This window comes from Tachypleus tridentatus, chromosome 2 (assembly GCF_004210375.1).
Source record: "Tachypleus tridentatus isolate NWPU-2018 chromosome 2, ASM421037v1, whole genome shotgun sequence".
Taxonomy (NCBI): Eukaryota; Metazoa; Arthropoda; class Merostomata; order Xiphosura; family Limulidae; genus Tachypleus; species Tachypleus tridentatus.
This window is the reverse complement of record NC_134826.1, coordinates 140,338,601-140,361,001: the sequence shown is the minus strand read 5'-3', so window position 1 is coordinate 140,361,001 and position 22,401 is coordinate 140,338,601. Positions and strand designations below refer to the sequence as shown.

Below are 22,401 nucleotides of genomic sequence, written 5' to 3'. Positions count from 1 at the left end.
AGTCTTAAAGTTTTGTGTGTTTTAATATTTATAAATGTATTTTTTATTAAAATCAACAAATTCAGAGAGAACACAACTTAATATATTAATTAAAAAAAGTATGTGTGTAGTCTTTGAATCATGTTTTACAGTTAGCAGTCGGCCAGAAGGTTTTAGCTTTATGTGCACTGTTTGAATCATGTTTTATGGTTAGCAGTCGGCCAGAAGGTTGTAGCTTTATGTGCACTGTTTGAATCACGTTATCGGTTAGCAGTCAGTCAGAAGGTTTTAGCTTTATGTGCACTGTTTGAATCATGTTCTATGGTTAGCAGTCAGTCAGAAGGTTTTAGCTTAGAATCTCATTTTAATTATATATGTTTTAAAGATGAAAGAATTATGTCTCTAAGAAAACAAGTATGTTTCTTATTGTGATATAGCCACTACCTAAAAAAAAGATACTGATATCTTTATTAAAACATTAAAGCTTGTTTGTTTGTAATTAATTACAAAGCTACACAATTTGCTACCTGAGCTCTGTCCACCACAATTATCGAGACCTGGTATCTAGAGGTACAAGTCTGAAGAAATGTTACTTCACCACTGGTGGCTATTAGAAAATTATTCAAATACAGCTTAAATATGAGTTAATATTGCATTATATAAAAATGGGTTAAAAACTTTTGTGTGTTTTTCTCTTTATTTCAGGGTAGTATAGGAGAACCCGGGCCAACAGGTATACAGGAGAAAGAGGACCCCAAGGTCCAGAAGGACCACGAGGTTTTGCTGGCCTTCGTGGACCTCCAGTAAGATGAAATATATTTTAATATATTTATGGGCATTTATTTTAATAACATAAAAAACATTAAAATATTGTAAAAGCAAAAATAGATGCCAGAACTAAATCTACAACTGTATTATTGATCTATTCATCTTTTATCTATGATACAACTGAACAAAAAATGGGTTTTCAGACTTCCAATTTACTTAACCCTCTCTTCTCTCCATTTTCAGGGACCATCAGGCAAAAATGGACTTCCAGGACAACCTGGAGAACGAGGACCTCCAGTAAGCAAAGCTATTTTTGTTTTCTTCTTAATATAAGAAAAATATTTAATCACTAAACATGCTATGAAGTGTGTATAAAACTGAATTCATTTTGATGAATTTATGCTTCATTCGTAATTTGTTTCATTCATAATTTATGCTTCATTCGTAATTTATGTTTCATTCATAATTTTTGCTACAAGTTATCTTGCCGTAAAATGTATAAATTAATATGTATGCATAGTAGACTTTTCTTTGCATTATAAGTGTTTTCATATACTAGCTTGGTTGTCAGTAGAAATAAGCTACATACTAAGGAGGTTTATAATAACAGATAATTTATTTTATTTCGAAGGGAGAACCTGGGCCTCATGGACCACCTGGCCCACCTGGTGTAGTTGGACCACAGGTAAAGTTAGAAAGCTTCAGATTACTGAAATACGTTTTGCTCATCCTTTCTTGTTTATCTCTACATGACTGCTGAAATTCTTTGTTTAGAATTCTAAAATTTATATTATGTATCCATAAATCTACCAAGATGTAATTATGTTTGAATAAAATACCAGTATAATATGTGGATTCTTATAGTGTTAAAATATTTAAAAACAATACCAAAGAAAGTGTCTTTATAACCATTGGCTCATACTTTCTTGCTTCATTCTTCTAAAAAATAAAAATGTAAACTTGGAACACTTTTCTGTTTGATACTTTTATGAATAGTATTTTTAACTTCTTGTCACACTCATTGCACTAGATTCTAGGATATACTTGACCACCATAAATAGTTACTTACTTCTAAACAATGTTCTTAAGTTTTAAGTTTATTTTAAGTTTAAGACAGTTTTTACAAGATTATTCCCGGGAATTGAAGGAAATTTAATTTTGTCAGACTAAACTTAAAAGTAGAGAAGAACACATGGAAAGTAGTAAGTTTTAACAAAGATTAAGAAAAGTATGTTGAATTCCTCTGATGAGACTGTGCTAACAAATTGTGCACGTGTGCACAGAGTAAATATTTTTAATTATATGTTTTTAATTTTTCATTAATTACATGGAAAGTAGTAAGTTTTAACAAAAATTGTGCACGTGTGCATAGAGTAGATATTTGTAATTATATGTTTTTAATTTTTAATTAATTATATGGAAAGTAGTAAGTTTTGACAAAGATTAAGAAAAGTATGTTCAATTCCTCTGATGAGACCATGCTAACAAATTGTGCACATGTGCAAAGAGTAGATATTTTTAATTATTTGTTTTTATTTTATAACAATAACCAGAAGTATGCATCCATTAACTACATCAATCAGTATGTAGGTAAACCTTCAGGTTTTATACTCTGTACCTTACTGTTTTTGAACGGTATGATTGGTCTGGCATCTTGCACTTTCTGTTCATCATAACTCATTTTTTTATTTTGTATTTATTTAGGGACCAGCAGGGGAGCCAGGCCCTTCTGGGGATACAGGTCTTCCTGGAACTCCAGTATGTTCAGTTATCTTATTTTTAATTTTAGAAATGTTTTTTAAAAGAAAATAATCACTTCAGGAGTAGGATAGAAGCCTTATATCTGTCTTCCTATCTCTTGTTAAGAATCAATAGTAATTAATGTTATTTTTCTAGTTTTATACAAACAGTGTAGTGTTTACATATAAAGATAAACCTGTACAATTCATTTTAATATAGATATTTGCTCATAAACAGAGCATGATTTTTGGACTTGATTGAAAATAAATTTTAAATCTTGAATATCCTACAAACCAGACGTGTCACAAATGTTAGTAAAAGAAATAGAGGGAGACCAACTTTTTAATAAAACTTAAGACTTAGTTTAAATGAAACAAATTGTAATTTATGTGAAAGGTCTTTAGGAAATACCGCACACGATTTTGGAGATAATTTATCCATCTTGAGATCAGTGTAGTAAAATAAGTGTTCGAAAATTAAATAAGGTTATTAGAACTTTTTAGATCCCACTTTTAGTTATGCTAGTGATTTTGAATCCCATCTATACTTCTGTTTCTATTTCCGTACTTAACACGGTGACTGTGTTTAAATATATATAATGACTATACAAACTGTAACAGTTACTCAGTACCTAAGTAATGGTTAATGACTATAAGAACTGTAATGGTTACTTGATACGTAAGTAATGGTTAATGACTATAAGAACTATAACAGTTACTTGATACATAAGTAATGGTTAATGTCTTTATAAGGACTATAACTATTTCTTGATACCTCATCAGTGGTTAATATATTTAGAAGAATCTAACTGGAATATAATAAATGGATACAGTGTGGTTCTGTTCCTATATATAACAACTGTTATACATCTCCATGTTTAGGGTGTTCCAGGAGAACAAGGTCTTCCTGGAGAGGCTGGTAAAGAAGGACCTCCTGTGAGTGTAGTTTTCATATATTCAAACTCAAATTCAGTTATTTAAAAAAAAGGTTTATACTTAGTTATAAAGACTTTCATGTTTAAATGTTTCCTCTTTTGCACAAAAATTAGAAGAAAATTTGATGAGGAAAAGTTAAGATGTGATATTCTGTGTTATTGTTTTAACATGTTTAAGTTAACTGTATGTACACACATATATATTACAGAATACATAACTTGACATACATGTATTAATTCAAATACCCCCAACAGTAAACTTAAGAAATAAAACAAAGGGGGTAGGGAATAGAAAATGAACTTCCTTACCTCTGACCATTCTTTCCATTAAAAAAAAAAATGAAGAGATAGGTTTAGTAGGTCTACAAACTCGACACTTTAGTGTGTAACCATTTTCTTACAATTGTGGTCGAGATACTTAATAACTTTTAATATACGAAACCAAAAGAAGGCATATTAACTTTATGAATTGAAATTATTGGATTTATAACTTGGATCATTGTAATAAAGTTTTTTCTTAATATTTAAAGTAATCTTTTTTTTGAAATTTGAAATATTAAGTTTACTAAAAGAAATTTATATGGTAAATAAATATTAAGTTTATTGTTTTTCAACACATCATGAGAGATATAAATTTCAGATCATGATTGAGGCTGTCAGAGTCTACAAAGAAATTATTGATATTTTAAAAAAATATTTTGCTTTGTTAAGTTCTAAGTGCATTATGCCTGTACTGCTTTAACTATGTGAAAAAAATGTCATTTTAGAGTTTATTATAATGGTATAAGAAAATTAAAGTACAAAACGTTTAGGAATACAAAGAAAGTGACATTATTCAAGTCTATTATTAAGTAGAATTACAGGCTTCAATAATGTCACATTGTTTAGGCAATAAAAAAGTGACATTATTCAAGTCTGTTATTAAGTGGAATTATAGATTTTTAAACATATTCAAATATAATTTATGGATGTTTCTTGACCTTTCGTTAAGGGTCCACCAGGTCGTCCTGGAGTCAAAGGTCCTCCTGGGCCTCCTGGAGCAGTCGGGGCACCTGGAGAACGAGGATTGATTGGACCTCCTGTAAGTTTTATGTATTATATAGTTCTTGTTACTTTTACTGAAAATCTGTTACCCATTAACTAAAGAAATTGGTACTGTGATTGTAAATTTGTACTCTTTTACACCCATTAGGTTAAAAAATTACAAACATTCAGTGAAGGAAGCTTGCTAATGTGTCATTTCACTTCTAGCTTTTAGAACTGTATCAGTTTTTTTATAGTAGGCTATCTGAAAAATGCTAGAAAGGACAAAACTTGACATAAAACATGGCAGCCAAGGTTACTTATGATGATTTACCAATCACTTTTATATATAACTGATGACACATGTCTTATAGATGGCATACTGTAATAATGTTCTAAGAAGTTGTAAAGTTTGGTTCATGAATACGGCTCTAATAATCTGTTTCTTTTTGTTGAAAGTCAGTTAACCCTATTAGTATGGGTAGGTCAAAGTAAGCATATCGTAACATTTAAGTGAGTTATATTCCAAATATAATTAATTTATTGTATTTCAATTTATACAGCAACCTCAGCATAAAAATGTAGTTAATCAGTCAAATTTTAATATTACTTAAGTTTCAAGTTCTTAATTTTATAAAGGAATACTTTTAAAAAATCTGTATTTTCCCCTAGTATAGGAAGTTTGATATCTGTTCTATAAACTTCCATTTGAAATTTATTTATCACCCCTTGAGAAGTTTGGCCTCAATCATATTTTATAATCTATTCATCAAATAATTACAGTAAGATAATAAAATTGGTTACTTCTGGTGAGTATAGCCTACTGATACACAACGGTCGTGTTACTTTCTCGGCATCTAAAACATTTCTGCTAAACCTCATTTGTAGTTTAGTCATTAGGTGTAAAAACAAACATAAAAGTAGGTATGACTAAAGTTTCATGATTATTTTAATTTTTTGTCATGGACATCAGGGAATTCCTGGATTGAAAGGAGAAGATGGACCTCCTGGACCCCCTGGACCTTTTGTAAGACATGTTCCTTTTGCTCTGTTTTTGTACTAAGCAGTGTATGTAGGTACTAAATCATCTATCTAAGAATTAATTTGATATTTTCTGTCTGCTATAAGTTTCAAGAATTGTGCACAAATGGTAATATTATCAAATCATGTTAGTTTTATTTCTGTGATGTAGGGTAATAATTTGTACGTTTAATATGATACTGATTTTTTGTTACCTACTTCATGGTGGCAAAAATGGAGAAAAATAGGTTTTGGTGTGAAGCCACTTTGTTTTCACATTTTGGTGATTAAGAAATATCTATACAGTTTATTATTAAAATTAGTACACACACAGAAATATCTATACAGTTTATTATTAAAATTAGTACACACACAGAAATATCTATACAGTTTATTATTAAAATTAGTACACACACAGAAATATCTATACAGTTTATTATTAAAATTAGTACACACACAGAAATATCTATACAGTTTATTATTAAAATTAGTACACACACATTATATGAGATACAAATGTAGTTGTTTAAAACATAAAATGTTTGTAAACTTTTTTGCATTGTATAAATCTAGATAAAAATTTTACAATGGAAAGATTTTTCAAACAAATCAAACCTGGCAAAATGCGATGATTTCATGGAACACATAGTGAGATATGTGCAAGTCCATTATATTGATGGTTTGTTTTTTTCTTTTAAATAGGGAGAAAAAGGTACAATGGGCTTTCCAGGGGATCCAGGACCCCCAGGTGAAAAGGTGAACTCTTATTTAAACTATTTTTGCTATTGCATAAGCTGATTTCTGTTTGCGTATTTTCTGTGTGAACTTGGTTAATGTTTAATTATGATGAGAAAATACTGATGTTTTTAAAGAGAGTAGGTGTACTAAAAGCTATAATTTGTTTTAATTACAATTTATTAATGAACTTAAGATGTTATTTGTTTTAAATATCATGAGATCCTAATGTAAAGAGAGATTTTACATTGTTTAGCATGATAAAAAAAAACAAACAAACCCAGACTGGGAAGCTGTATTACTTACGGTTCCCATTTTTTAAAATAACATTCTGGACTACTAAATTTGGGTCAAAAGTACTGTAACATTCCTGTTTTGTTATATCATAGCCTCAGATTTTGTATAACTAATAGTTGTATTCATCACAGGGACGACTTGGGCCTCCCGGACCACCAGGGCCAGCTGGCTCAAAAGGAGATAAGGTTAGAGGCAGAAATATATCATTAATATGTTTTCATGAAATCTGTTATCATGTTATTATTTTATTGTTATTTTTGAAAATTTTATTTCATTGTTTGAAGCTTTGTGGTTATGGAGCTATCTTGATGTAGTTGAGAAATGAAATTATTTGAAAATACAGTTTATAAAATTATTTTACATTATTATATATTTATATATGTTTCAGTTGATTAAAAAATAACGTACTTGAAGTAGTATTCCTCTGATTGTGTGAAAAATAAGTCTATTTCTCATATTCATTTGCCATATTGTTTCTTGTGTTTTTGTCACTAGGGAAATGGAGGATTACCAGGTCCTCCTGGAAGAGATGGACCACCTGGTGCCAGGGTAAGAAATTGATTGTATATATAATTTAGATATATATTTGTGCATTTTTGGTTAATCACATAAAACTAATTTTAATATCTTGTTATTACTTATTAGCATAGGAATATATTTATGGTGTTCAGTATGTTACAAATTAGTTGTGAATTTATTTAAATATTTAATTCAATATGTTACAAATTAGTAGTGAATTTATTTAAATAATTAATTCAATATGTTACAAATTAGTAGTGACTTGATTTAAATAGTTAGATCAGTATGTTATAAATTAGTAGTGAATTTATTTAAATAATTAATTCAATATGTTACAAATTAGTAGTGAATTTATTTAAATAATTAGTTCAGTATGTTACAAATTAGTAGTGAATTTATTTAAATAATTAATTCAATATGTTACACATTAGTAGTGAATTGATTTAAATAATTAATTTAATGTGCTACAAATTAGTAGTGACTTGATTCAGATAATTAATTCAATATGTTACAAATTAGTAGTGAATTTATTTAAATAATTAGTTCAGTATGTAACAAATTAGTAGTGACTTGATTTAACTAATTAATTCAATATGTTACAAATTAGAAGTGACTTGATTTAGATAATTAGTTCAATATGTTACAAATCAGTAGTGACTTGATTTAGATAATTGTCTCTATAACAGTAGCAAACCAAAACCTTGATGAAGTTCGTTACAAGATATTGATAGATAAAGATCAGTTAGCTGTGATGGAATTTTAAACCAAATATCTAAATTTTATACATGAAATGTATGCAATTCATGAATTACTTGCAATAAAAATTTTAATCACTTATTGTTACATGCGGTGAAATTGTTCGACATGCATACAGAATTAAGATAAAAACGTTTCTACTACTTTAGGGTTTACCAGGTCCGGCAGGACCAGTTGGTACCCCGGGAGAAGATGGAGACAAGGTATCTGTGTAACCATTATATTTTCTAATTATCTGATACAAATGTTGGTTTTAATTCTAAGTTCAAAAGAAGTAGTCTGCTGGTGTATGAAAAACATTCTGTTTATAGTTTATGTAAGAGAAACAAAATGAAAAACACAAGCTGATCAGCGTGTTCTTATGATGTGTAAAATTGATGAAACGTGACCAAAACTGTAAAAATATAGAAAATCCTAAACAAAATGAAAAGAATAACATATCAGATTGTCAAGAAGTTTCGTTTCAAAAGTTCCTGTGGTTTATTATTTAGATACCAGGTTTATACTTTTTGTTGAATAACTTACTTATGGTTTTTTGATTTTTCTGTGACCTGAATCAAGAGAAATTGTAAATTGTTGGTATTGCTAGAGCTACAGAAACACTGTATGTTATTATACGTCTAGTTGAAATAACTAGTAAATATATCTTATGTTAATCAAATTTGCATTAACATTAACTAAATGTAGAAGATTTTTGTGTTTTTAACTTTTATGTTAATTTTTATTTGTAATACGTTAGCTTATTTCAGTCGTCTCTTATATGTAACATTTTGTATGTGTATAAAATAAAACAATAATTGAACTGGATGCACATGCAGAAAATAAGGTTCATTAAGATGATGCATTTGAAGCATTTCAAAAAGAGAAATCTGGGTTTGTTGATGTACTAACAGTCTGATTTTATTGTCTGATTAGGGTGAGATGGGGATGCCTGGTCAGAAGGGATTAAAAGGAACTAAAGGAAAAACTGTAAGTTTGAAATCTAATTTCAGTTAAACACATTACATTTAGTAGTTTGAAATCTAGTTTCAGTTAGACACATTACATTTAGTAGTTTGAAATCTAGTTTTAGTTAGACACATTACGTGTTGTAGTTTGAAATCTAGTTTCAGTTAGACACATTACGTGTTGTAGTTTGAAATCTAGTTTCAGTTAGACACATTACGTGTTGTAGTTTGAAATCTAGTTTCAGTTAGACACATTACGTGTTGTAGTTTGAAATCTAGTTTCAGTTAGACACATTACGTGTAGTAGTTTGAAATCTAGTTTCAGTTAAACATATTACATGTAGTAGTTTGGTTACAGCTGGAGGGTAAAATAATGTAGGTTTACTAAAAATGCTGATATATATTAATAGAGATATTAATGTCATTCAAAGTGTTTGATGTAAATCACTTATAATAAATGTATCAGTTGGATCAATATATACTGTTTGTGAGACAGATGTTTATTATTTGAACCCACAATATATTATTGATGTGAACAGATGTTAAAACATACTTTTGACTAGACAGACATTTGGAACTTCAATCTACTTAATATATTATTGATGAAAACAGATGTTTTACCATATAGTTGATCAGACAGATGTTTGGAATATGAAATAACTTAATATATTATTTATGAGAACAACGTGTTTTACCATATTGTTGACTAGACAGTTTTTTGTAACATGAAATTACTTGATATATTATTGATGAGAACAGATGTTTTACCATATTGTTGATTAGACAACATGTTTAGAAAATGAATTCACTTAATATATTATTGACGAAAACAGATGTTTTATGATATTGTTGACTAGAGGGTGTTTGGAACTTGAATCTACTTAATATATTATGAATCAGAACAGATATTTCACTATATTATTGACTAGACAGTTGTTTGGAACATGAAATTTCTTAATATATTATATATGGAACAGATGTTTTCCCATATTGTTGATTAGATAGATGTTTGGAACATGAATTCACTTAATATATTCTTGATGAGAACAACAGATGTTTTACCAAATTGTTGACTAGACAGATGTTTGAAACATGAATTAACTGGATATACTGTTGATGAGAACAGATGTTTTACCATATTGTTGATTAGACAACATGTTTGGAACATGAATTCACTTAATATATTATTTATGTAACAGATGATTTATCATATTGTTGACTAGACAGGTGTTTGGAACATGTATTTTTGAAGTAATTTCTTTATATTAAAGTATATTAAACTGAAAGACATAGGTTTAAAGTTTGTGAAAATGAGTTAATAGAATGTGCTTGTAAGTTTTATAAAAAGGAATTGTTGTGTTTTCACTTATATTCTTAGATATTGGAAAATTAAATTATTCTGTGTATCTCAATATTAAGTGTGTTATGTTTTTTTGTTGTTAAATTTAAAGTTGATATTTAATGTTAAAAGACCTTGAGGTTATTTTGGATTCACTGGGGACACTGATGTTATGTATCGTATAGATGTGGTTACTAAATACAACATATCTCATTCTCCTGCAGCGTATATTTAAATCCACAAAATTTAAAAGTTATCTCTAAGTAAAAATTTGAAACATCATAAATCTGGTTCATGTTGTGTGTTAAATTAAGCCCCAGGAGTTACTTTCTTTAGTAGGGAACCATTAATGGTTTTGTCTATTATTTTGTTGGGTTGTTTTATGGTGTCTCACCATGTGTATATAGGATTATTATACATGTGCCACATGGAACAGAGATGTTTCTGAAATCTTCTTATCAATTTTTCTAGTTGGTTAATTAAAGATGAGGTTAATTTCTAATTGGTTAATTAAAGATGAGGTTAATCATCAACACAGTTTTGTGTTTTCAAGCAGATTTCTTTCTATTTGTGAAGAACTAGAACTTATTGAGAAGTCATGTTACCTTTCCATTTATTTTATCTTCACGCCTATTCATTGATTGTTGACTCTGTTTTCAACAAAGTTCCTTTTTAATTTACCTTTTATATTATACGTAAATTTTATATTTATTTTATGTATTCAAATGCTGTTAAATTCCACTGTTTATTGTGTATTGTCAAGCACTTGTCCTCGACATAGAATTATATGCTTAAATTTGTTGTAGTACATTAAAATGTAGATTGTGAACAAGTATGCTTTATTCATTCTACAACTCTGATGGTTTAGGGACCAGCAGGAGGCATTGGCCCACAGGGTATCAGAGGTGAACCAGGACCTCCTGTAAGTTACACAGAATTCATCTTTCATGTTGATAACAATTAATGGTTAATTAATTAACGATTATTTGTCACAGCTTTTTTTGTGATATAAAACATTAAAAAATTTAGATAAATGTTTAAAATATTAATCATTATAATGGTTATAATGGTTATAACATGTTCAGGTTATGTGAAAAACAAAAACCTTTTGTGAGAACTCTAAATGACAAAGTCTATTTCAAATTTGATATCATGTTCTTACATGCACATATCCTTGTAATAGGAATTATTCAAATTAGAAAAATAATATGAAAATTGCACAGGTGAAACGCTATCAAAACATTTATTTTTGTCTGGTTTAGAACCAAATTAAAGTTTGAAACTCTAATTTATTTTTTAGCTGGAGTATCCATCCCCTGGAGTACATGGAAGTTATGTAAATTCACAATTCATGAGAGGTTATCTTAGGACGTGAAAAGTTACTTCCCTTATAAGTAATTGTAAGAAATGCCCATAAAAACTTGAAGACATAAGATGTGAAATTGCAAGTCTGTATGTACCCCCACATGAACCTGATTGACTTTCATGCCAAATTTGGTGTTGACCCATCAATGGCGAGCAAAGTATAGTATATATGTATATTAAAAAACACTAAAAAATACCCGTAAAAACCATAAAACACAAGATGCAACAATAAAAATTTGTATTTATCAACACATGGACCTAATAAATGTTCATACCAATTTTAGTGAAAATCTATCCACACCATTTTAAATAATTACATAGACATATAGCAGACAGTACTATTATATTTATGGAGTTTAAACTAAATGAATCACATATTTGTATGTATTAACTCTCTGAAAATGTGGTCGGTCTATATGACCAACTGTGTGACCTTTGTACTCATTTTAGTCTTTTTAGTTTTAATACTATAACTTTCAATATAATGTGTATATCTTCACAAAATTTGGCAGTATTTCACTTAATATTATAAGTCTTTAACATACAAAAGAATCATATTTTTTAGTGAAGTATTACTAACAAAATAAAGATTTGTCCATAAATATACTGAGTATTTGTGTTGAATGGTCTGTGTGCAAAGTAATTTTCATGTTAAAATTAAAAATATTTGTTCTTTTCTAAAAAATTTCAAACTTCTTTTGTGTAATCCCTATGACCTTCTTAATACGTTACAAACCATTTATGAGTAACACTTGATAGTTTATATGGTATTTTTTTAAACTCAAAACAGATTGGTAAACCTTACTGATCTCATAACCACCAAAAATTTTTGAAATAAATCTAAGTTATTTTCTATAATGACTTAATATTGTAATATTAAACCACATTTGTTTATCCCAATTATCTCTAAGTTCATAACAGTATACATCTGTTTATCTTTTTATTGTTTTATTGTCCTTTTAACTGTGATTAGCTTGTCCATGCACTTGTAAGTTATAAATTATGGAACCATGCAGCATATGTTATGATATAGAATTAAATTACCCACGAGCTATTGCAACTGGTACAAACAGCTTGCTTGCATGTCTTGGGAAACATATTAATTTTATTATTATTCATTTATTTTACTTAATCCAATCTTAACTAATGTAAAAATATCCTTATTTTTACATTTTAGTTGCTTTTATGATTATACATAAAGAATAAACCTGAAAAAAATGTGAAAAACTTAAGTCTTTTTCTTGCCCACATGTGATGTGGTAAATCTGATTTAGCATAATGTTAATATATAATATATTTCATGAGACTTGCATTTGAAACATTAAAGTTAATAATGAACAAAGTTTGGTGGAAACATCACAGATTTTAAAGGTTAATCTTACAAGTGTCATTAGTTGCTGTTTCAAATATTTTGTTTTGTTGACCAACCTTAAAATTTATCAACTACATAAGTTTTTAATTATCGTTTTATATATAATTCTTTATGTATCTAGGGTCCAGAAGGAGAGAGTGCGGTTGGACCTCAAGGGCCTAGGGGTCCAAAGGTTAGTTGTTCAGTGAGGTGCATCACATGCACTCATATGCTGATGTTAGATATAAACAGAAAAGGAAAAATAAAGGTTAAAGTCTGTGACAATGGAGATAAAAATAAACAGTGGATACTTCAGAAGTTCATTCAGAAGTATCACTCAAATTCAGTAGTATCACTCTCAAAGATAATTCTAGTATTGATTTTCTACCTCTTATTACTTACTCAGCTTCATTACGAGCCTATAGATTATAATTCTTGTTATGAAAAAATTACTTATCCATAGTGACCTATAAATTATATTTCATATTATAAAAAATTACTTATCCAGAGTGAATTCTAATGTAAGTGTATTTAACAAAGATAATACAGACTAAGAATAGTAAAAAATAATAAGTATTCTATGAACATATACTCTATTCCACATGCCACAAATTCTATGTCTGATGAGAAACTTAAATGTAGAGAATGTTTGATGTGTGGAGAAATTTTGCTATATAAGAATTGTATGTATTTTAGTTCACAAAATAAATAGAGTATTCTTTGAATTTTTTTTGGATTTTAAATTTTTTACACAACATACACCTAAATGTTTTTACATATACTGAAACTTACTATAATTGTATTAATGTGTGTTTATGTACACTGTTATCATTAATGTAATAAGATTTTTAACTTAAATCATACAGTTTGAGAATAATATGATTTAATACATTGTTCAGTGTCTTCTCATTGTGACTTTCTTGAGTGCAGTTCAAAGTACGCTGAATTTATTTTAACACGTACTTCTTCAGTACTGCATATATTGCAAATCTTTCTGAAAAACTCTAATTGCTAGAAGGTGTTTTTTTTTTTTTAGTTTAATGATGTATTTCAGACAACGTGATAAATAATATTTTAGTTATGTATTTTACAAGAAATGATTCCATGGTTTTCTGAAGGTAAACTGAACATGGAAATTAAAATCTAAATTTCAGTCCATTCTTCTATCTTGTTTCTGTATAGAGTTTTAAGTTTGATTTTTCATTTATTAATAATACTGTTATTTAACTATAATTTATGGTATTTTCAAGGGAGAAGATGGACCAATTGGTCCATCAGGGCCATCTGGGCCTGCAGGCTTACAGGTGAGTTAAAGTTTTTTTTTTTCCTGTAATAATAAGATGATTTTTTGTTTATATATATATATATCTCAAATACCAAATCTTGGTTGTAAAGGGTTTGTAAATTTAGAAATGTTATCATTATTATATCTGAAAGTTCACTTTTTTTCTGGTAATAATATTCAAGCTTTTTGAAATATAAAAAGTAAGTTTGTAATTTGTTAATATAAGGATCTGTGTTGTCACTTATTATAACGTTCTGGAAACAGATTGATTCATAAGCAAATACAATGGGAATAAAGACTGTGGTGGTGACTTTAGGGGATTAAGAGGTCTTTCAAAAGAGTTTCTTATGATATATTAAATAAGAAAGTTATTGCTGTCCTTCGTAGTTAGTGTTAAAGGACTAAGTTGTCACTGTGTACAGCTAAACAAACAGTTATTTTGTTTAATAAAAGTTGTCCAGTTTGGTTCACTCAGTGTTCAGAATAAGTTGTTTTGTTGAAGAGAATAATTTTAAAATGATAGAATTTACAGTATTTGTGACTTGTCTTTATTTTGAAAGTAAACGAAATAAACCACAGTTTAGAATTAGTGTTTTTTAAGCATTAGTTCATTACATTTAACTTTGTTATTATCGTAACCAAAATAAAGAATCAGACACACTCCTTTTCAATTATAATATTTCAGAAATCTTAAAACACATGTCTATACGAAAAACTTTTTTTTATTGATCCTTGCAATGTTTTGAGCAGGACTCCTTTGTCAGGCTGTATAAACTGCATCTGAAATATGGTTTCTGCTGCTTTATGAAGGGTTTCTGCTGCTTTATGAAGGGTTTCTGCTGCTTTATGAGGGGTTTTTGCTGCTTTATGAGGGGTTTTTGCTGCTTTATAAAGGGTTTCTACCTGAAATGTTGTAATTGATATTAACATAGGTTTCGGTTTTCTTATAAATGTCTCTTTCAACATTTTTTCGTATCTTCCAGTCTTTACTGCTATTTGTATTTGTCAGGCTGTATAAACTGCATCTGAAATATGGTTTCTGCTGCTTTATGAAGGGTTTCTGCTGCTTTATGAAGGGTTTCTGCTGCTTTATGAGGGGTTTTTGCTGCTTTATGAGGGGTTTTTGCTGCTTTATAAAGGGTTTCTACCTGAAATGTTGTAATTGATATTAACATAGGTTTCGGTTTTCTTATAAATGTCTCTTTCAACATTTTTTCGTATCTTCCAGTCTTTACTGCTATTTGTATTTTTATTTATTATGTGTTGAATGTGTAATATTTCAAACCATACTATTACTTATTGAGGTATTTCTTCTATTTTAATGTTCTGGAACTTTTTTCTTCTCTCTCTCTCAGGGACTTCCTGGACCTCAAGGAATGAAAGGTGGTAAGGGAGATCCAGGCAAAACAGGACCACCTGGACCTGCAGGCCAGCCAGGAGAACCTGGACCACCTGGATCAAAGGTTATTCTCTAATATTTTGTAATAAGTATATCAGTAACAAGTATTGCCAGTAAAGTTGTGAATTTCTTATGTGTTTGAATTATTTAAACATAAATGAGTTAAAACTTTCTGGTGTTTGTAACAGTTAAAATGTTCAAAACATTTTGTAATATATAGAATGATATTGTTAATTTCATATTTTACAAATAGCTCTGAGTTAGACAAAGCTTTTGGGAATTATTTATCTTAATAGACTTGACTGTTTTGTAGGGAGGTGAAGGTGTGCCAGGACCTCCAGGACCTGAAGGCAAGCAAGGACCTAAGGGTGAATCAGGTCTTCCGGGTCTTCCAGGTCCACCAGGCATAGATGGGGAACATGTGAGAAAATTAAATTGTAGTAATTTTGTTCATAAGTTATTGTAAACTAATGCTAGTGTTAGTTTTGAACTAAAACTGTAACATTGTTTAGTTACTACAAGGGACCTAAAAAGTAAACTAATATTGACACTAGTGTGCTAAACTGAACAGGGTATTTACAGTTATAAATATTAGTGCTAAACTAAATAATATATCAGTGTTTATGTAGTAAACACGTTTCAGTGCTTGTCCTAAATCAGTAAAATATACCAGTGTTAGTGCTAGTCTTTAAACTAGACAGTATATTGGTGTTAGTGTTAGTTATTAACTAGACAACATACCAGTGTTAGTGTTTGTCCTGAAATAGATGGTATATCAGTGTTACTGGTTGTCCTGAAATAGACAGTATATCAGTATTACTGGTTGTCCTGAAATAGACGGTATATCAATGTCAGTGGTTGTCCTGAAATAGACGGTATATCAATGTCAGTGGTTGTCCTGAAATAGACGGTATATCAGTATTACTGGTTGCCCTGAAATAGACGGTATATCAGTATTACTGGTTGCCCTGAAATAGACGGTATATCAGTATTACTGGTTGCCCTGAAATAGACGGTATATCAATGTTAGTGGTTGTCCTGAAATAGACGGTATATCAATGTTAGTGGTTGTCCTGAAATAGACGGTATATCAGTATTAGTGGTTGTCCTGAAATAGACGGTATATCAGTATTAGTGGTTGTCCTGAAATAGACAGTATATCTGTATTACTGGTTGTCCTGAAATAGACGGTATATCAATGTTCGTGGTTGCCCTGAAATAGACGGTATATCGGTGTTAGTGGTTGTCCTGAAATAGACAGTATATCGGTGTTAGTGGTTGTCCTGAAATAGGCAGTATGTCGGTGTTAGTGGTTGTCCTGAAATAGGCAGTATGTTGGTGTTAGTGGTTGTCCTGAAATAGGCAGTATGTCGGTGTTAGTGGTTGTCCTGAAATAGACGGTATATTAGTATTAGTGGTTGTCCTGAAATAGACAGTATATCTGTATTACTGGTTGTCCTGAAATAGACGGTATATCAATGTTCGTGGTTGCCCTGAAATAGACGGTATATCAATGTCAGTGGTTGTCCTGAAATAGACGGTATATCAGTATTACTGGTTGCCCTGAAATAGACGGTATATCAGTATTACTGGTTGCCCTGAAATAGACGGTATATCAGTATTACTGGTTGCCCTGAAATAGACGGTATATCAATGTTAGTGGTTGTCCTGAAATAGACGGTATATCAATGTTAGTGGTTGTCCTGAAATAGACGGTATATCAGTATTAGTGGTTGTCCTGAAATAGACGGTATATCAGTATTAGTGGTTGTCCTGAAATAGACAGTATATCTGTATTACTGGTTGTCCTGAAATAGACGGTATATCAATGTTCGTGGTTGCCCTGAAATAGACGGTATATCGGTGTTAGTGGTTGTCCTGAAATAGACAGTATATCGGTGTTAGTGGTTGTCCTGAAATAGGCAGTATGTCGGTGTTAGTGGTTGTCCTGAAATAGGCAGTATGTTGGTGTTAGTGGTTGTCCTGAAATAGGCAGTATGTCGGTGTTAGTGGTTGTCCTGAAATAGACGGTATATTAGTATTAGTGGTTGTCCTGAAATAGACAGTATATCTGTATTACTGGTTGTCCTGAAATAGACGGTATATCAATGTTCGTGGTTGCCCTGAAATAGACGGTATATCAGTGTTAGTGGTTGTCCTGAAATAGACAGTATATCGGTGTTAGTGGTTGTCCTGAAATAGGCAGTATGTCGGTGTTAGTGGTTGTCCTGAAATAGGCAGTATGTCGGTGTTAGTGGTTGTCCTGAAATAGGCAGTATGTCGGTGTTAGTGGTTGTCCTGAAATAGGCAGTATATCGGTGTTACTGGTTGTCCTGAAATAGACAGTATATCGGTGTTACTGGTTGTCCTGAAATAGACGGTATATCAGTGTTACTGGTTGTCCTGAAATAGACAGTATATCAATATTACTGGTTGTCCTGAAATAGGCAGTATATCGGTGTTACTGGTTGTCCTGAAATAGACAGTATATCAGTGTTACTGGTTGTCCTGAAATAGACGGTATATCAATGTTAGTGGTTGTCCTGAAATAGACGGTATATCAATGTTAGTGGTTGTCCTGAAATAGACGGTATATCAATGTTAGTGGTTGTCCTGAAATAGACGGTATATCAATGTTAGTGGTTGTCCTGAAATAGACGGTATATCAATGTTAGTGGTTGTCCTGAAATAGACGGTATATCAATGTCAGTGGTTGTCCTGAAATAGACGGTATATCAGTATTACTGGTTGCCCTGAAATAGACGGTATATCAGTATTACTGGTTGCCCTGAAATAGACGGTATATCAGTATTACTGGTTGCCCTGAAATAGACGGTATATCAGTATTACTGGTTGCCCTGAAATAGACGGTATATCAATGTTAGTGGTTGTCCTGAAATAGACGGTATATCAATGTTAGTGGTTGTCCTGAAATAGACGGTATATCAATGTTAGTGGTTGTCCTGAAATAGACGGTATATCAGTATTAGTGGTTGTCCTGAAATAGACGGTATATCAGTATTAGTGGTTGTCCTGAAATAGACGGTATATCAGTATTAGTGGTTGTCCTGAAATAGACGGTATATCAGTATTAGTGGTTGTCCTGAAATAGACTGTATATCTGTATTACTGGTTGTCCTGAAATAGACGGTATATCAATGTTCGTGGTTGCCCTGAAATAGACGGTATATCGGTGTTAGTGGTTGTCCTGAAATAGGCAGTATGTCGGTGTTAGTGGTTGTCCTGAAATAGGCAGTATGTCGGTGTTAGTGGTTGTCCTGAAATAGGCAGTATGTCCGTGTTAGTGGTTGTCCTGAAATAGACGGTATATTAGTATTAGTGGTTGTCCTGAAATAGACAGTATATCTGTATTACTGGTTGTCCTGAAATAGACGGTATATCAATGTTCGTGGTTGCCCTGAAATAGACGGTATATCAGTGTTAGTGGTTGTCCTGAAATAGACAGTATATCGGTGTTAGTGGTTGTCCTGAAATAGGCAGTATGTCGGTGTTAGTGGTTGTCCTGAAATAGGCAGTATGTCGGTGTTAGTGGTTGTCCTGAAATAGACAGTATATCAATATTACTGGTTGTCCTGAAATAGGCAGTATATCGGTGTTACTGGTTGTCCTGAAATAGACAGTATATCGGTGTTACTGGTTGTCCTGAAATAGACGGTATATCAGTATTACTGGTTGCCCTGAAATAGACGGTATATCAATGTTAGTGGTTGTCCTGAAATAGACGGTATATCAATGTTAGTGGTTGTCCTGAAATAGACGGTATATCAATGTTAGTGGTTGTCCTGAAATAGACGGTATATCAGTATTAGTGGTTGTCCTGAAATAGACGGTATATCAGTATTAGTGGTTGTCCTGAAATAGACGGTATATCAGTATTAGTGGTTGTCCTGAAATAGACTGTATATCTGTATTACTGGTTGTCCTGAAATAGACGGTATATCAATGTTCGTGGTTGCCCTGAAATAGACGGTATATCGGTGTTAGTGGTTGTCCTGAAATAGACAGTATATCGGTGTTAGTGGTTGTCCTGAAATAGGCAGTATGTCGGTGTTAGTGGTTGTCCTGAAATAGGCAGTATGTCGGTGTTAGTGGTTGTCCTGAAATAGGCAGTATGTCCGTGTTAGTGGTTGTCCTGAAATAGACGGTATATTAGTATTAGTGGTTGTCCTGAAATAGACAGTATATCTGTATTACTGGTTGTCCTGAAATAGACGGTATATCAATGTTCGTGGTTGCCCTGAAATAGACGGTATATCAGTGTTAGTGGTTGTCCTGAAATAGACAGTATATCGGTGTTAGTGGTTGTCCTGAAATAGGCAGTATGTCGGTGTTAGTGGTTGTCCTGAAATAGGCAGTATGTCGGTGTTAGTGGTTGTCCTGAAATAGGCAGTATGTCGGTGTTAGTGGTTGTCCTGAAATAGACAGTATATCAATATTACTGGTTGTCCTGAAATAGGCAGTATATCGGTGTTACTGGTTGTCCTGAAATAGACGGTATATCGGTGTTACTGGTTGTCCTGAAATAGACGGTATATCAGTGTTACTGGTTGTCCTGAAATAGACAGTATATCAATATTACTGGTTGTCCTGAAATAGGCAGTATATCGGTGTTACTGGTTGTCCTGAAATAGACAGTATATCGGTGTTACTGGTTGTCCTGAAATAGACAGTATATCAGTGTTACTGGTTGTCCTGAAATAGACGGTATATCAATGTTAGTGGTTGTCCTGAAATAGACGGTATATCAATGTTAGTGGTTGTCCTGAAATAGACGGTATATCAATGTTAGCGGTTGTCCTGAAATAGACGGTATATCAATGTTAGCGGTTGTCCTGAAATAGACGGTATATCAATGTTAGCGGTTGTCCTGAAATAGACTGTATATCAATGTTAGTGGTTGTCCTGAAATAGACGGTATATCAGTGTTCGTGGTTGTCCTGAAATAGACACTATATCAGTGTTCGTGGTTGTCCTGAAATAGACAGTATATCAGTGTTAGTGGTTGTCCTGAAATAGACAGTATATCAGTGTTAGTGGTTGTCCTGAAATAGGCAGTATATCAGTGATAGTCCTAAGGTTTGTAAATGTTTGTGGTTATGAAGAGTTTTAGTATGTGTTATCTAATATTTGTAACTAAACTTTTTTTTCCCTTACCTTATTTTATGAAATTTTAAGACATAGAAATAGATACAGGCACTCCAGGTTGCCCAGAAGACCTTAGCATGGGGACAAAAGTTTCTTTGGTATAAGCATGTTCTTTAGAAGTTATTCTTTCAATATGTAATTTCCTTATTTAAACACTCCTTTTTGCTAAGTTTTTTTCTTTTGCTAGCTGATTTATTTTCCCAAATTTAATACAGTATTTTATATGTATGTAAAATGAATCTTGTATTAGAATTTTAAAGAATTAAAAATAATGTGTTGATGTTTGCCTGTCAGCTGATCTCTTACTATTTGTGACAGCTTAGTAACAGCTATAGAGGACTATAAATGATGGTTAGGTTTTAGTTTTGTTACTTTGTTTTTGTAAATAATTTTTTGTGATTGGCTCACCAAATTCTTGGAATGACTTTTCTCTTGTGTATTTATGGGAAACTTGACTATTTGTTTAACCATTTCTATTTCAGTACCTTATGGAACTTATATGATATTTAATTAATTTGAAATATCAGAATCTCCTTTTAAGAAACAAAGGTTTTATAGGGTAAGCGAGGCCCACCAGGCCAGAAAGGAGAAAGTGGAAAACCTGGTCTACAGGGACCACCAGGAGTTAGAGGGCCTCAAGGCCCAGAAGGACCCAAAGGATCACCAGTGAGTTTTTACTGTTTTTCTTATTACTGAAGTTTGACTTAAAAAGTGTGCAGATTTAGTTGAATTTTGGCCTGAAAAGCACATGTTAAAACTGAGACTCGGGAACTTTCAGATGAGCCGTACAAGTTATGCTGCGATCATCAGTGATGAAATCGTCATCTGTATACATAGGATTGTTAAGAGAGACTAGATTGAATAAAGAACTAGAAATATGTTAATTAAAAAAATAAAACTATATCTACAGGGTTGCCCAAAATAATGAAAAACAAATTACAAAGTAGTGAGTATACGCTGAAGTGTGTTAAAGTTTTGGACAAAAGTAATGTGCAGTGACTGTCAAAAGTATATATAAAGTAAGTTTATGATGAATATCTCCTCTCTGGTGGAATAATCACACGTTCAGTTAAAATTTGATTGTTGCATTTATATCAATTTACTTTCAGGTAGTTTTAAAGTAAAAGAAGTGACAATGGGACAAACCTTGCAAGTGTATTGGAAGTCTTTTGAAAGGTCAAAATTGTATTATAAGAAGGAAAGTGAAATAAAGAATGGTAATAGTGTACCTTGAAAACAACTTAGGCCTAAACTAGGTCATCAGGCAATTGTTTTCCAGTGCAAAGGCAATATATACTATATATTTTCATGGCAGTGTTGCAATGAAAATGTTAAAGTGACTTTCATTTTTTGTCATATATCAAATAACTGAACACTAGTTAGTAATTTCAGTGCTAAGGTAGATTGAGAGTGATAAAAATATTACTAAAGTGACTTTAAAGTTCTAGCAGTTAAAAGTGGTGAAGATAAAACATATATTTATATATAATAGGGTGCTCCAGGTTATCCAGGACCCACAGGAGAAGCTGGAACTCCTGGAATAAAGGTAAGAATGCTGTTTTTTGCACATGAGCACATTTTCTTTGTGACATGAAATAAACAAATGTTTACTGCTGGATAAAATACATTCATAATGTTTTCATGAGATTCACATTTCTTTCTGCTGTTTGTCAACTGTTAAACATTAAGCAGTTTTGTTTTTCCACAAATCTTTTTGTTATTAGGTATGGTAGATCAGTGAAATCAGATTATTCAGTTTAGCTAGAAGTATAAGTGAT

At 31.3% G+C, this 22,401-nt stretch overlaps 3 protein-coding genes across 13 annotated transcripts in view; 2 read left to right on the top strand and 1 right to left on the bottom strand.

Moving 5' to 3' along the window:
• Positions 1 to 5,507, top strand: part of LOC143236969 (uncharacterized) — a 136,509-nt gene extending 131,002 nt beyond the window's left edge. The window contains exons 20-26 of the mRNA XM_076475716.1: positions 685 to 782; positions 951 to 1,044; positions 1,379 to 1,432; positions 2,452 to 2,505; positions 3,369 to 3,422; positions 4,413 to 4,502; positions 5,418 to 5,507. Coding sequence (XP_076331831.1) covers positions 685 to 782; positions 951 to 1,044; positions 1,379 to 1,432; positions 2,452 to 2,505; positions 3,369 to 3,422; positions 4,413 to 4,502; positions 5,418 to 5,507 — 534 coding nt within the window. The remainder of the gene's footprint in view (positions 1 to 684; positions 783 to 950; positions 1,045 to 1,378; positions 1,433 to 2,451; positions 2,506 to 3,368; positions 3,423 to 4,412; positions 4,503 to 5,417) is intronic.
• Positions 1 to 22,401, bottom strand: part of LOC143245244 (band 7 protein AGAP004871-like) — a 555,064-nt gene that overhangs the window by 183,238 nt on the left and 349,425 nt on the right. The gene's annotated exons all lie outside the window — the stretch shown is intronic.
• Positions 711 to 22,401, top strand: part of LOC143245242 (uncharacterized) — a 43,495-nt gene continuing 21,804 nt past the window's right edge. The window contains exons 1-19 of the mRNA XM_076491372.1: positions 711 to 782; positions 991 to 1,044; positions 1,379 to 1,432; positions 2,452 to 2,505; positions 3,369 to 3,422; positions 4,413 to 4,502; positions 5,418 to 5,471; positions 6,167 to 6,220; positions 6,628 to 6,681; positions 6,992 to 7,045; positions 7,921 to 7,974; positions 8,687 to 8,740; positions 10,926 to 10,979; positions 12,916 to 12,966; positions 14,024 to 14,077; positions 15,414 to 15,521; positions 15,771 to 15,878; positions 21,182 to 21,289; positions 22,116 to 22,169. Coding sequence (XP_076347487.1) covers positions 6,182 to 6,220; positions 6,628 to 6,681; positions 6,992 to 7,045; positions 7,921 to 7,974; positions 8,687 to 8,740; positions 10,926 to 10,979; positions 12,916 to 12,966; positions 14,024 to 14,077; positions 15,414 to 15,521; positions 15,771 to 15,878; positions 21,182 to 21,289; positions 22,116 to 22,169 — 792 coding nt within the window. The 5' untranslated portion in view covers positions 711 to 782; positions 991 to 1,044; positions 1,379 to 1,432; ... (3 more) ...; positions 5,418 to 5,471; positions 6,167 to 6,181. The remainder of the gene's footprint in view (positions 783 to 990; positions 1,045 to 1,378; positions 1,433 to 2,451; positions 2,506 to 3,368; positions 3,423 to 4,412; positions 4,503 to 5,417; positions 5,472 to 6,166; positions 6,221 to 6,627; positions 6,682 to 6,991; positions 7,046 to 7,920; positions 7,975 to 8,686; positions 8,741 to 10,925; positions 10,980 to 12,915; positions 12,967 to 14,023; positions 14,078 to 15,413; positions 15,522 to 15,770; positions 15,879 to 21,181; positions 21,290 to 22,115; positions 22,170 to 22,401) is intronic.